This window comes from Orycteropus afer, unplaced genomic scaffold (assembly GCF_000298275.1).
Source record: "Orycteropus afer afer isolate SDZICR_OR568_19922 unplaced genomic scaffold, OryAfe1.0 scaffold00233, whole genome shotgun sequence".
Taxonomy (NCBI): Eukaryota; Metazoa; Chordata; class Mammalia; order Tubulidentata; family Orycteropodidae; genus Orycteropus; species Orycteropus afer.
Genome location: NW_006921820.1, coordinates 4,941,730 through 4,957,543, shown reverse-complemented (window position 1 = coordinate 4,957,543; position 15,814 = coordinate 4,941,730). Strand labels below are relative to the sequence as shown.

Here is a 15,814-nt window from a genome sequence, read left to right as displayed (position 1 = left end):
GTTTGTCCGTCTACCAGACTACAAGCATGTCCAAGAGAAGAATTGTGTCCTATTCATATATATATATATAGAGAGAGAGATACAGATATAGATATATATAGATATATCTCTAAACAGATGTACAGAGAGATATACATAGATATATCTTTATAGATCTATCTATCTATCTATCTATAGATAGATACATATCTATCTATGTATATATAGATATGTACATGTATATGTTGTTGTTGTTGTTATGTGTCGTCGAGTCGGCCCCGACTCATAGTGACACCTCCTTGGGTTTCCGGGGCAGTATCACTACGGAAGCAGATTGCCCAACCTTCCTTCCGAGGAGTGGCTGGTGGGTTTGAACTGCCAGAGAGAGATATATATCTATATATATAGATATAGATACATATCTGACACCTTGTTTAGTGCCTGGCCCAGAGTATGCTCAACAAATACTTCCTGAATAAATGAATGAATGAACAAATTAGTTGAACTCACTTGACCACTCAAAAAAAAAAAAAAAAAATCCCTCTTCCTCTGAGTCTCTCAATTTATCTCTAAAATTATCCCCTGGGGAAAGGAGTTTCATTAGGAAACATATTGTGATGCATTTGGAGCTAAAGCATTTGGGTTGGACTGTTTCTTAAGCAGCCCTGAATGGTTTCCTGGGGCCCCTACTAAAACTTTGACCTCTCAACCCCAACCAGTTCTAACCTAACATCTGCTGGAGCCTCAGTCACAATGGCTACAGGCTAAATAATTAAAAATATTCGCAACTAAACTAAAAAAATGCCTCTGCTGAGTCACTCCTGAGCTTGAAGTATTTTCTTTAGGATGCTCTAGTCTGTTCTTTGAGACATAAATTGCAAATATTGCAGCTTTATTCTATATAGGTGAGTTAGATTGCTTTTCTAGGGTTAGGCAACAAATGTTGAAATAAGTGAATGCATCAAAGTGGAAAAAATTCCTAGGAGGTCTTCCTGTCTCTGCTCCTACATTTGTAAGCTTCAGGGTTAGAAATTTCTCAAATATACCCAACTATCAGACGAAGGTTTTGGAACATAAAAATTCTTCTTTAGCTTTAGGTCTTTTTTTTTTTAATGACATGGCTAAAAACATTTCTTCATGTTCTGACTTGCGTGGAGATGAGGATGACAAATAGTTATCAACCCTTTTACTCACGTTAGCTCTTTATACCCTCAAAGTAATTTTTTCATTGTTTTATTGTGGTCAAGGTGATTTTTAAAACATCTAATTCTCTTCTCCATATTAAAAATTACAATCCTTTATAAAAAAAAAAGATTAAGAAATCTACGATGTGCCAGGAACTCTGGATTCCAACATAAATAAGATATAGTCCCTCTCTTCATAGTTCAGCCTTTCTTTAGGGTTTACTTGAAGTTCCCATTTTCTGACACACTTAATCCAGCTTTGTAAAATACGGCCCCAAATTAACCAACTGGTATTTTTTACTAGTTTATCATGCTCTGTGCTGTTAATAAATGGAAAAATATCAGTGTTAATCCCTCTCTATATCATACAAGTGGGCCTGTGGACAGGGTAGTATTATCTGTGCCTAAACCAAAGCAAACCAAACCAACCTCACTGCCACGGAGTCGTTTCTGACTCATAGTAACTCCCATTGGGTTTCCAAGGTGGTAAATCTTTACAGAACAGATTGCCCCATCTTCCTTCCACCTTCTGGTTAGCAGTCAAATGCCTTAGGCACTGTGCCACCAGAACTCCTTAAATCCCATCAATTACTTGCAATGGACCAGTTAGGTTTTACACATGAAAGATACAGAGAAGAAATTTGAAAATTATTGCTTTCTAGCAGTGAGTATTTCATAGAACCATCCCTTCTTACACAGCATCCCCGGGCCTGACATCATGGAGACACCTCATCCAGTTTGACTAATGCAAACAGGGCTTTTCTGAGAAGCCCCACAGGCACCACCAGTGCCCTGAAATTCTCAGCAGCTTTGTGTGATCCCAGCTATTGCTGAGAGACATGGCAGGCAGAGCCAAGGTGCAGCTTTCTCCGTCATCCTGTCAGCTAGGAGACCCAAGGAGAATGAAGCTATCATTTCTTTGCTGACTCACTATCCTAGGGAAAGGGAGATGTATGGGGTCACTGATCTGCTTTGAAAGGGACTTTCTAGGGTTCCAGAATCAGTCCTGCAGGCTGCCTCCAACAATGATGCTGACTACTCATGCAGCCAGCATCTCTCAACGTCATTTAGTCCACTTGCAAAATAGTCAGAATCCACAGTAAAAGGATTTGGGATCAAGAAAGCTTTCCAGTGAAATAAATGGTCATATTTTAGCTTTAGGGACTAGGTTTTTTTTGTTGTTGTTGTTTTGTTTTTTAACAGTCTGCTAAGAGGGGGATGTGTTAGCTCATAGTCACCTATCATTCATTATCTGGCTACAAATGTTATTGTTCTCCTTCTGCCAGTCAGCAAGGCATTGAAGAGTCTTCTTTGGTTGAGAGAGTGACTTCTCCCTCCTCTCGATGTCTTTGTATCATCTACATGTATGTAGCTATATTTTAGCTATATTCATGAAAGCAGGGGCTATCAGTCTTGTTTATCACTGTTATAGTTTGGGTTTCCCCAGACACACATCTTAGGACAAGGATTTGAATGTAATTTTTTTGAGAGGTGATCCCAGGAAACATTGGTAGGGGAGAGAAAAGGGAAGGGAAGGCAGCCAGAACAGGATCGTTTATCAAGCAATTTACCACCATGGGTGACCAAAGCTTCATTCCACTGGGACACTTTGGGAAACGGACTATTATACAAACCTCAGAGTTATCCCACCTGAGGAGTGGGGGAACTGGGGTATTTATACACCAATTTCCATGAGTCATTGGTTGAGGGCTGCCCCTGCTTAATGTTAATTAGATACTCACATGAATAACAATGAACCTCAATTCCTACCTCATTTCACACACACACAATTTATTGTAAGAAGAGCCATTTGCTTAGACATAAAACTTAGAACCATAAAGTTTCTAGAAGAAATCATAGGAGAATCTGTGTACAACCTTGGGGTAGGCTATAGCACTGATCTTAAAAGAAAATAAAAATTGATAGACTAAACTTCATCAAAATTGAACACTGCTCTTTAAAAAATACTAAGAAAATGCAAAGCCAAGCCAAGAATGGGTAAATATTTTCAGTACATATAGCTGATGAAGGACTTGTATCCAGAATACAAGGAGTCCTACAAATAAAAAATGGCAAAAGACAGATTGGGAAAAAATATTTGGTAATAACATATCTGACAAGGGACTTATCTCTAGAATTTATAGAACACTCCAACACCTCAATAACAAAAAGACAAACAATCCAATTAAAAAATGGGCAGAAGACATGAATAGACACTTCACCAAGGAGGATATTCAAGCGGCCAACAAACATATGAAGAAATGCTCGCGATCATTAGCTATTAGAGAGATGCAAATCAAAACAACAATGAGATACCATCTTGCTCCAGCACTAGTAGCAAAGTTCAACAAGACAGAAAATAACAAATGCTGGCGAGGTTGTGGAGAGATTGGGACTCTCATACACTGCTGGTGGGACTGTAAAATGGTACAACCATTGTGGAAAGCAGTATGGCGATTCCTTCAAAAGTTGGAAATACAAATACCATTTGACCCAGCCATCCCATTACTAGGTATATACCCTAAAGAAGTGAGAGCCATAACAAGAACAGATATATGCACGCCGATGTTCATCGCAGCACTATTTACAATAGCCAAAACTTGGAAACAACCTAGATGTCCAACAACTGAAGAATGGATAACCAAACTTTGGTACATTCACACAATGGAATACTATGCAACGCTAAAGAATAATGTAGAATCTGCAAAACACCGCATAACGTGGATGAACTTGGAGGACATTATGCTGAGTGAAATAAGTCAGTCACAAAAGGACAAATATTGTATTAGTCCGTTATTGTGAAAGTTAAGGAAAGGTTTATATATTGGAGGACATTTTCTTTGTTGGTTACCAGGGGTGGGAGGGAAGGGGAGGGAATGTTGTTAGATAGATAGAGATAAATATTGATTTGGGTGAAGAGAAGGGCAATGTACCAAATGTGAGTGACCAATATGGCAGCATTGAGGATGAGAAAGACAGAGAGAGTTACATGGGCAGTACAAACAACAAATATGAACCCCTTTGCAAATACAATACTGAGCTGTCAATGAAAGCAAACATGGGTATAGGGACGGATAGATGGGTGAACAAGCTAAACAATTATGTATGTCTAAATGGAGAGTGTATCCAAGATCATATACAGGGTTGGCAGGCAATGGGCCTCTCAGGGTGCAGAAGAGTATGAAGGGATGGACACTGGGAGGAGGTAACTATGGGGAGGAAGTGGGAGGGGAGCTGCTGCATTGTAAATTTTGGTCAATGACATGAGACAAAGTATATGTGAACTGCTGTATGAAAAGTGAATTTACTCTGTAAATCTTCACCCAAATCCTAATAAAAAAAAAAAAGAAAGAAAAAGATCATAAAATTATGAATAGAAAATTAAAACCAGATCCTTGGAAAAAAAAAAAAGGCAAAAGATTTAAACAGACACTTCACAAAATAAGATATACAAGTGGCCAATAAGTCTTGAAATGAAGCACAACACCATTCATCACCAGGGACATGTAAATTTTAACCACAATGAAATACCACTACATTCTCACCAGAATGGCTAAAATTAAAAGGCTCGACAAAGCGCAGTAAAGATGTGAAGCAACTGAAATTCTCATATTTTGCTAGTTAGAACAGAATATGGTATTACCACTACGGAGAATTCTTTGGCAGTTTCTTTTAAGTATAAACATATATCTCTCTAGGAACCAGCAATTCTACTCCTAGTATTTAGTGAAGATAAATGAAAGCATGTATCTACAAAAAAAGACTTGTTCAAGAATGTTTATAGCAGCCTTTGGAAAAAAGACTGGGAAACAATGCAAATGTCTATCAAGAGGAAATTATCAAATGAACTGTGGTATAGCCATAATAGTGTTTCATTCTGTTGTACATGGGGTTGCTGTGAGTTGAAACCAACTTGATGGCACATACAATAGGATCCTTTCAACACTAAAAGGGATTGAACTACTGATACACACAACATGGATGAAGTTCAATGAGCAAAAAGTATGAGATATAAAAGAGTACATTCTATATCATTTCATGCATAGATAGTCCAGGAACAGGAAAGCTGAACTTCAGAGATAAAGATCAGATCAGTGGTGGGTGAAGATTGACTGGAAGGGGGCACTCACAAGGGAAATTTGGGGGTTTTGGAAAAGCTCTACATCTTGTTTTGGTGGTTGTTACATGAGTGTATGCAACAGTCAAAATTCATCTCTTTGAACACGTAAGATCTGTGTTTTTTGGTATATGGAAGTTAGACCTAAATAAATGTTAATAGTTTTATTTTAAAACAGAAATCACAATAGCCATTGAAAATATGGAATAATTTACTCAGTGTTTACTCTATCACTAGACTGTAACCTTCAGGTAGGGGGAAACCATGTCTGTTTTGTTCTCTACTGTATTCTCAGTGCCTAGTACAGTGCCTGGCACCCCCTGATTGCTCAAGACACATTTGTTAATTGCCTATGTTTTTGAGAGCCTCTATTCATTGAGCTGTGGCCTTATCATATCTCCCTTTGCAGACTTGACCTGCTCTTGGCAGACTCTGGTGGCCCCAGAAGCTCAAGCACAGGTGCATTGTCTAGGAAGGGAGCTTGCAGGTGGGAACCCAGCAGGGCCCTGGGTGTCCTTGGGCATTGACAGGGTCCCAACTGTGAGCACCATCTGCTCCTGTGAAGGGTGTCTGACAGCAGCTGCAGCCCAGGACCTAGAAGGTGAGCACCTCTGAAAATAAATGTCAGGCTCCCGTTCCCATACTCTCTGCCTGTAGGGAGCTCACAGAAAGTCACTTTAACCCTGGAAACAGAATGAACCAAAATGTGTACCACTTTGTAATCTACCAACTGTTTTCCTGTATATGATCTTATTTTATTCTCCCCTTGATTCTGTAAGGTAGGCCTTTATTAACCCAATTTTACAGAGAGGTTAAGCGACTTCACCAAGGTCACACAGAGCTGGGATTCAAGCCAAGTTTCTAACTATTTACTACTATTTAAATCACAATACTGCTGTGTCACATAAGGACCTTTAGAAGCAATTTCTGAAATCTTACCTCATCCATCAGGCTTTACTGAACTAATGGAAAGATCCATAGTAAATACCCCTTGCCTTTAATCCAATTGATCCCATATGTCCCTGAGAGATTAACCTGTTTGGACCACCACTATGCAAATTTTCCACAGTCCTCCCACCTACCAAGTAAAATGCACACTCCTTAGCTGCTGTTCAGTGCTCTTTCACCCCAGCTCACCTTTGTAGCCTCATCTTTCTTTAAAAAACAAACAAACAAACTTGAAATCTTGCTAATTATGCCACTATCCTCATCACTGCAACTCTGCTCAATTTCCCTACACATGGAATATCAGTTTCCTCCATCTTCCCTCGGGAAATTTTTTCTTACCATTCAAGCCCTAACTCAAATATCACTCCCACTTCTTGTTGGTAGGTTTTTTTTTTTTTTTTTCTGAAATCGTTTAGAATGCTTGGTTTGTAACTTTCACATGCTGTTAACTGTCAGGTTTTATGGGTATGGTCCCTGGGTAGCACACATAGTTAAGTGCTTGATTACTAGCCAAAGGGTTTGCGGTTTGAACCTACCCAGAGGTACACTGGAAGAAAGGCTTGGTGATCTGTTTCTGAAAGGTTACAGCCTTGAAGACCCCAGGGTGCACAGTTCTACTCTGACATATACGGGGTCATCATGAGTCAGAATCAACTCAATAGCACCAACAACAATATTATGTGTATATTTGCACTTCTCTTTTTCTTTCTTATTAGGAGCCCTGGTGGTGTAGTGCCTAAGACATTTGACTGCTAACTAGAAGTCTGGGGGTTCAAACCCACTAGCCACTCCTCGGAAGGAAGGTGGGGCAATCTACTTCCGTAGTGATACCGCCTTGAAAACCCAAGGAGGGGTAGCTATGTGTCGAATTCGACTCCACGTGGTTTTCGTTTTTTCTTTCTTCTTAGATCCTGAGGTCCTAGTTTAGTTGCACTTGTTGTTTGAGGCACAGCTTATATTTCTAGCAGTCCCCCACTCACCTATTCCCAACAAGGGGCCAGGGGCATTTCATCTGAAAGGCTATTGTGAGGAAGGAAAACTTGTTCAGGCACCTTCAGAGACCCAATCTAGTACCAGTGTATAGAAGTTACAAGGATCAGCCCCTTCCGGAAATTTTTCAGTCAGAGCTGCTTGATGATATAGAAAGGGCTGCTTAAGGGTAGGTGAGGGCCCAAAAATTGTTGACGCAAGATCAACTACCATGTATAAGCATCACAATGATACTTCAAGGTAGAAGCTACTAGCTCTACTTTCCCCACAAAGACCAGACCGTGTCCAAAGTTAAGAGATGGCAGAGCCCACCTACAATAATGCAAGAGCCCCCTGCAGTAGTCTTCTGGGCATGCCCATTGGCTTCCACTTGAGGAGGAGGGTGGCCCTTGGATCACTTTGCTTCCCGATTGGCTAGCTGTGCGGCTTGGCAACTCCCCTTCCTTCCCCAACCCTGGGAACTGCGCATGTTCGAAGGCCAGACATGGCAGAAGCGGGAAAAGTGGAGGCCGGCCTTGGGCTACCGGAGTTAGAAGCAACCCAGTGGCCGCTACAGCGGTATGGGCGCTTCATGCCCTCAGGCACAGGAAAGCCAACTGTGCCTGGCCAGGAAGCTGGGACAGCCTCTTCTCTAACATGGAAGGTGAGGCCGGAAGGCATGAATGGCTGCAAGGTACTCACAGGCGTCAGGGAGGGTGTGAAGACCTTTGTTAGCGTCCACACGGGGCCTGGTTCCCTGAATGCTACTCGGACAGGAGGGGACACTGAGGGACTGGCAAACTGACGGAAATGTTGATGAATGAACAGGTCCAAAGAGATTGTCAGACGTAGACACTGAAGGGGCCGAGTGACTCTGACTCTGACATGCAGCGGGGAGGCTGTGGGCCAGATTGAGAGACAAGGGTTCTCTAAAACTGACAGAAATACACTGCCACACATGGAGGCTGACTGGTCATTACGGGCTGTCTGGCAAACTCCATCTATAACACTTTCCCCACTACAGAGCTGACTAAGCAACCCAAAACAAACCAGTCTCTGTGTAGTTGGTTTTTTATTCATAGTGACCCCTATGACCTTTTGGAAGGAGATTGCCAGGCCTTTCTTCCAAGTCACCTCTGGCTGGGTTTGGGTTGGTTAGGAGGTGGGTGTTTAACCCTTTGTGCCACCCAGGGGACCAAAGGTGACTAAAGCCTGATACACATGGAAGGACGAACCAACAGACAGGGTAACTAACCTATGGTTGAGGGTTCTGGGGCTGACCCTCAGGTCCCAGGACAAAGAGCGTGTTGGGGCAATCCCAAAGAAAGGTCAAGAGGCGGGGTTAGGGTGGGCCAGGAGGTAGATTTGGTCCATTACATGAAGTGATGTGACCATCCAGTCTTATAAAAGTGCTTATAAATGTGTTACAAAGGTAAGGCATTTGCTAACCAGAAGTTTGGTGGTTCAAACCTACCAACTGCTCTGTGGAAGGAAGATGGGGCAATCTACTTCGGTAAAGATTTACTGCCTTGGAAACCTAATGGGTGTTGCTATGAGTTGGAATGGACTTAACGGCAGCGGGTTTGGTTTTTTGAAATGTATTACACAAGTGAAAGGGAGTATAGTCATTATTTTGTTTTTCTTTTTTAAAATTCCCCGCCGTTGGTTCTACAGTCTCCTTTGCCCCTATGTCCTATATAGTTGAAGGACAGGAGAAAGGTACTAAGAGTGAAGTGGATGCCCATTCCCTGTTCTGGACCATCTATTCCACAGTTTCTTTATCGGCTACTGTTTTTGTTTGTTTTTTAGGATAACATATATAGAGAGGCATAGACAGAATTTACTTTCATTACAGAATCATCCCTAACCACGGTGGAAGGGAGGAAGGGAAAGTCTAAGAGAGGATTTCTTTCCTGGAAAATGAGAAGCTGGCAACTTCTTACAGTATCCCCTACATGAAAATGTTCTAAACCATTTTCATACTTCTCAGTTTCACATACCTGTCTTTCTATCCCTTAAAATACACAAATGGGCAATGTCAGCTTCTGCCTTATTGGCGAGGTTGGATGGGAGCCCTTTCATTTTCCTTTCTCAGTGCCTTAATGTATCTCTTCTTTACCTAGTCTATCATTCCCCAAAGTGTGTTACTCTTCAAATGGTTCTGTGGTTAAATTAACTGGGGAAAAATGTTAAATAGATTCCTTTAATTTAAGATTATTCATTCTTTACTATGGTAGGGTACGTTATGAATTTCCAAAATGAAGGCAGAGAATATAACATTTCCCCAATGTAATTGACCATAGAACTCAGTTTTGAAGAAGCCTCTGATGTACCATGGAATATCTTTTGAGAAACACTTTTGTACTCCATTTTTTTTTAAATCACTGAGGGCTCCCTTAAGTATGTTATCTATTTATTTATGACTTAAAAAAGATTACAGAAATTTTCCATTGTAACCATTTTCAGATATACAATTAACTCCCTGTTATCCCTACTCCAGCCCCAGATAACATCTAATTGAATTTTTTGTTTCTGTGAATTTGTCTGGAGTCCCTGAGTGGTGCAAATGGTTAAGCACTGGACTACAAACTGAAAGGTTAGGGGTTCAGACTTATACAGAGGCACTTTGGAAGAAAGGCCTGGCAATCTGCTTCTGAAAAGTCATAGCCTTGAAAACCCTGTGGTGTGCAATAATACTCTGTACTCTTGGGGTCACCATGAGTAGTCATGAATTTGATGGAAACTAACAACAACAGCATGCATTTGTCTGTTCTAGATATTTCATATAAGTAGAATCATACAATATTGCCCTTTTGTGCCTGATGTGTTTCACTTGGCTTAGTGTTTTCAAGCATTTTGTAGCATGTATTTCCTTTTATGGCTGACTGATATTACATTGTATGGGTAAACCACATTTTGTTTATCCATTCATCTGTTGTTAGACACTTGGGTTATTTCCACTTTTTGGCTATTATGAATAATGCTGCTATGAACCTTGGTGTACAAGTATCTGGTTTCATGTGAAAGTCCCTGCTTTCAGTTCTTTAGGGTATATGCCTAAGAGTGGAATTGCTAGGTCGTAAGGTAGTTCTACATTTAATTTTTTGAGGAACTACCAAGCTGTTTTTCCCAGTGGCTGCACCATTTTACCTTTCCACCAGCAATGTGTGATGGCTAATCTTTAAGAATTAGATTCCTGTTCAACAATTTCTATCCAAAGTGTTCAGTGACATTGGTTACATTTATCATAATATGTGAACATTCTCATTATTTCTGTTCAGGTTGTTCTGTTTTCCTGAATCTCGTTTCCCTGACCCCTTACAGTTTAATTTTTGTTTTCAAGTAATTGTAGACCAAATGGGAGATCTTACTTTTGGTTATTTTATTTTTTTAGTTATACAATTTCTGTTTGAGTACTTTGCAAGTCTTTTCTTTTTTTTTAATTGTGATTTGTGTGAAAGTTTACAGAGCAAATTCACACTTTCTATACAGCAGTCCGCATACACTTTGTCTCATGGCATTGGCTGTAATTTACCACAAAGCAACAACTCCCCTCCCACTTCCTCCCCATAGTTACCTCTTCCTTGTGCCTTCCCTCCATACACTCCTGCCCCCTGAGCTTTCTCCCTATGCATACACAGCCCTTCTAATCTCCCATGATTGTACGCTCCAACAGGTGGTCATTGAAACAATCACAAAAGCCTCCTCAGGAATAAGGAGTGTAAACAATAAATGTTTACTAGGGCACAGTGACCCAAAGTATGAAACATCCCAACAAGATAAAAACATGGACTACTGGAATAACATTTACTTTTGATACTTGATGTTTTGCCAAGTAAGCATTTAAACGTGAAAGAGGCCTTGCCTTCTCTTGTTGCTGTTGGACATGTGCCTTGCACTCATGTCTCTCTTGGTCTCCAACAAAGTGGAACAATGTTTTGTGTAGTATGTTATGCCAATTGAGCTTGTTGTCCCCTGTGACTACATTCCCGAGCCCACAGGTCCAACTACTCTCTCCCTCTGGGTAGCTGGCTGTGGCCAAGAAGTGACTACAACCTTGTCCCTTCTCAGCTCAACTATACAGCTGGGAATTCTTACAGAACATAGCAATACACTTGTAGAAACATTGTCTGTCAACACTATACATGGTCTTGGGCATACTGCCCCCTGCATAAACCAAACTCACTGCCATGGAGTCAGATCCAACTCATAGTGACCCCTCCTTGGGTTTCTGAGGTGGTAGCACTATGGAAGTAGATTGCCCAACTTTCCTTCTGAGGAGTGGCTGGTGGGTTTGAACTGGTAGCCTTCTGGTTAGCAGTCAAATGCCTTAGGCACTATCCTACCAGAGCCCCCCTGCATAGACATACCTAATAGTTCACCCTGTCCAACCATCTATCCACCTGTATATCCATGTTTGCCTTCACTGACAATGCAGTACTGTGTGTACAGAAGGGTTCATCTTTGTTGTCTGTACCTCCTATGTACCTCTCTCTGTCTTCCTCTTCCTCAGCACCACCATGTTGATCACTCACATTTGGTACATTGCCCTTCTCTTCACCCAAATCAGTACTTATCTCTACCTATCTAACAGTGTTCCTTCCCCTTCCCTCCCATCCCTGGTAACCAACAAAGAAAATTTTCTTCTGTACATAAACCTTTCCTTGACTTTTTACAATAGCAGACTAATACAATATTTGTCCTTCTGTGATTGACTTATTTCACTCAGCATAGTGTCCTCCAACTTCATCCATGTTATGTGGTGTTTTGCAGATTCTACATTATTCTTTAGGATTGCACAGTATTCCATTGTGTATTTGTACCATAGTTTGGTTATCCATTCTTCAGCTGATGGACACCTAGGTTGTTTCCATCTTTTGGCTATTGTAAATAGTGCTGCAATGAATATGGGTGTGCATATGTCTGTTCTTGTCCTGGCTTTCACTTCTTTAGGATGTATACCTAGTAATGGAATGGCTGGGTCAAATAGTATTTCTGATTCTATCTTTTTAAGGAATTGCCATACTGCTTTCCACAGTTGTTGTACCATTTTACAGTTCCACCAGCTGTGGTGGGAGAGTACCAGTCTCTCCACATCCTCACCAGCACTTTTTATTTGCTGTCTTGTTGAACTTTGCTACTAGTGCTGGAGCAAGATGGTATCTCGTTGTTTTGATTTGCATCTCAATGGCTAATGATCATGAGCATTTCTTAATATGTTTGTTGGCCGCCTGAATATCCTCTTTGGTGAAGTGTCTATTCATGTCTTCTGCCCATTTTTAAATTGGATTATTTGTCTTTTTGTTATTGAGGTGTTAGAGTTTTCTATAAATTCTAGAGATAAGTCCGTTCTCAGATATGTCATTGCTGAATATTTTTTCCCAATCTGTATGTTCTCTTTTGACTCTTGGAGGAGTCTTTGGAAGCACATAAACATTTAATTTTTAGAAGGCCCCATTCATCTCATTTCTCTTCTGCTGTTTCTGCATTTTGGGTTATGCTTGATAGTCTACTTATGCCATATATTAAGGCCCCTAAATTTGCCCCTAGTTTTTCCTTGAGGGACTCTATAGTTTTAGGTTTCACATTTAAGTCTTTGATCCATCTGGAGTTAGTTTTTGTGTATGGTGTGAGGTACAGATCTTGTTTCATTTTTCTGCAAATGGATCTCCAGTTTTGCCAGAACCATTTATTAAACAAACATTCTCTTCCCCATTTAATGGATTTAGGCCCTTTGTCAAAGATCAGCTTACCATAGGTCGACGGATCTATTTCTGGGTTCTCGATTCTATTCCATTGGTCTATGTGTCTGTCATTCATTATACCAGTACCAGGCAGTTTTGACTGGTGTGGATATATTACTTTGCAAGTCTTCTATGAAACTTTTTAGTTTCCGTTTTCCAGCCAAATTTTTCAAGCTTGGCTTACATCGATTTGAACATAGTAAGCATGTTGTTGTTGTTGTTAAGTGCTGTCGAGTCAGACCCGACTCATAGCGACCCCGCTTGGGTTTCCGAGGCAGTATCACTACGAAAGTAGATTACTCAGCCTTCCTTCCGAGGAGTGGCTGCGGGGTTTGAACCGCCAGACTTCTGGTTAGCAGTCAAGTGTCTTAGGTGCTATGCTACCAAATCTCCTATAATAAGCATAGTAGTTTCTTAGTCTGCAGTTGATAATTTCATTATCTGGTTTTCCTTTAGTTCTGTTTCTGTTGTCAGCTATTCTAGTTTTCATTTGTGTTATCTTGCTTCCCTGTGTGTCTGATTATTTTTAATTGTCTGTTGGATGCTGCATTTGAAAAATTATTTGTGGAAATATGTTGAGACCTAAGATAGTAGTATCTTCTTCCAGAGAGATTTTTTTTTCCCCCATCAGGTGTCTGAAATCACTACCAATTTGAGATCTCCTTACTCTAGTTTTAGAATTTGCTGTTTTCTGGGCCACTCAAATAAGTCGTCTTCCTTTGATGGGTCCTGAACTCCATCTTTATGCCCGCAGCTTTCACAAGGCTGTGAAAAGCATAGTTCAGTCTCTCATCTTTCCTGGTGTATTGACAACACTTCAGATGCATAATTCACTTCCCTGAATTTCCAATTAATTCTCAATCTTGACCCATTATTCTTTACTATCTTAATGTTTTTGATGAGTTTCTAATATGGTTTTTCTATTCTGTCTAGCTTTTTTAGTTGTCTTTAAATGAAAAGTTTGTTCCAGTGATCTGTCTATCATAATTGGAAGTAGAAGATCAATAGGTAAGAACTATGTGTTCTTGTAAATAAGTTGTGAGTCTATCTCATGGCTGAGTTCTTAGCTCTCTTCACTTTTTAATTCACACTCAAAAATTTATTTCATTCTCAAGCATTTGACTCTTTTCTCCATTTAGGTAGTTCCTAACTGATTTCTCCTTTGAGTACTGTTAATACATCTTTGATTGTCTGGTGAATAGCTTTATATGGTTGTCCTAACTGCATGTCAATATAAACATCTCTAACAACTGAGTGCTTTATTTTTTTTCACTCATTCTTTTCACAAAAACCATATCCCTCTGTGATCATCCATTCTCGAAACTTTCTTCATTTCTTTTCTTGATTCTCTACTGTCAAGCACTGATTGTTAAATCATTTACATTCAGTCTCTTGCATTAATTCCTTCCTTTCAGCTCAACTGTCACTAATTCTGCTGCATATCCTTTTGCTAGGCCTATCTCAAGTCATTCTCATTATTGCCATACTCTTCTTGCTTTACTGGTTTGCCTTCTGCTAACCCTTAAGGCTTTTTGCATCCATACACATCTGTTTCTTACACTCTTGAGAGGAAACAGGAAGTATCAGAAATTGTGTATTTGAAAAGATAAACATAAGAAGATATAACTAGTAATATACACATGTTTGAATCCATTAAATTCTCAAAATAATTATACAAGTGCTTAAGTAGTAAGCATTCATATATTCAACAAATATTTATTGAGCATCTAGAAGCCCTTTTCAGAACTCTAGGTACATAGATAAAAGAGCTAAAGATAAAAGAGCTGAACAGAGGATTTCAAAGAGCAGCTTGAGAAGATAAAATAAATTATTATAATGAAATGTGCAAAGATCTGGAGTTAGAGAAACAAAAGGGGAGAACACACTTGCCAATTTTCAAGCTGGAAGAACTGAAGAAAGAATTCAATCCTCAAGTTGCAGTATGGAAAAATTCTATGGGAAAAATATTAAATAATGCAGGAAGCATCAAAAGAAGATGGATACACAGAGTCACTACACAAAAAAGAATGGGTCAGTGTTCAGCTATTTCAGGAGGTGGCATATGATCAAGAGCCAGTGGTAGTGAAGAAAGAAGTTGAAGCTGCACTAAAAGAATTGGTGAAAAACAAGCCTCCAGGAATTGACAGAATACCCCCTGAGCTGTTTCAACAAATGGATGCTGTGCTGGAGGCACTTACTCGTCTATACCAAGTAATTTGCAAAATAGCTACCGGGCCCACTGATTGAAAGAGACCCATTATTTGTACCCATTCCAAAAAACCGTGATCCAACATAATGTAGAAATTATTGAATAATATCATTAATATCGGAGACACACTAGGAAGAAGGAGGACATCCACTTCTCAAAGAATTGGCCACGGAAAACCTATGAATAGCAGAGGAACACTGTTTCATATATGAGTGTGCAACTTTATTAATAGTCCAGAAACATTGTCCAGTACAGAAGAGGGGGATGAGTCAATTAAGTTAGAAGGCTGTCAAAATAGGACTGGGAAAGAGCTGCAACATCTGAGTAAAACCAGCCTTACTCCTATGGATAAGGTAAAGCTTTCCAGACCTCCATTTGCTGATGTGGCATGACTCAAATTGAGGAGAAACAGCTGCAAAGATCCATTAATAATCAGAACATGGAATGTACGAAATATGAATCTAGGAAAATTGGAAGTTGTAAAAAATGAAATGGAATGCATAAAGATTGATATCCTAGGCATTAGTGAGCTGAAATGCACTGTTTTTGGCCATTCTGAATCAGACAACCATATGATCCACTATGCTGGGAATGACAAATTGAAGAGAAATGGTGTGGCATTCATCATCACAAAGGATGTTTCAAGATCTGTCCTGAAGTACAA

At 40.0% G+C, this 15,814-nt stretch overlaps 1 protein-coding gene across 1 annotated transcript in view; it reads left to right on the top strand.

The window, feature by feature from the left end:
* The first annotated feature begins 7,702 nt into the window (after positions 1 to 7,702).
* The window catches only part of REC114 (REC114 meiotic recombination protein), a 237,492-nt gene continuing 229,380 nt past the window's right edge, over positions 7,703 to 15,814 (top strand). The window contains exon 1 of the mRNA XM_007948990.1: positions 7,703 to 7,861. Within this exon, the coding sequence (XP_007947181.1) occupies positions 7,703 to 7,861 (159 nt within the window). The remainder of the gene's footprint in view (positions 7,862 to 15,814) is intronic.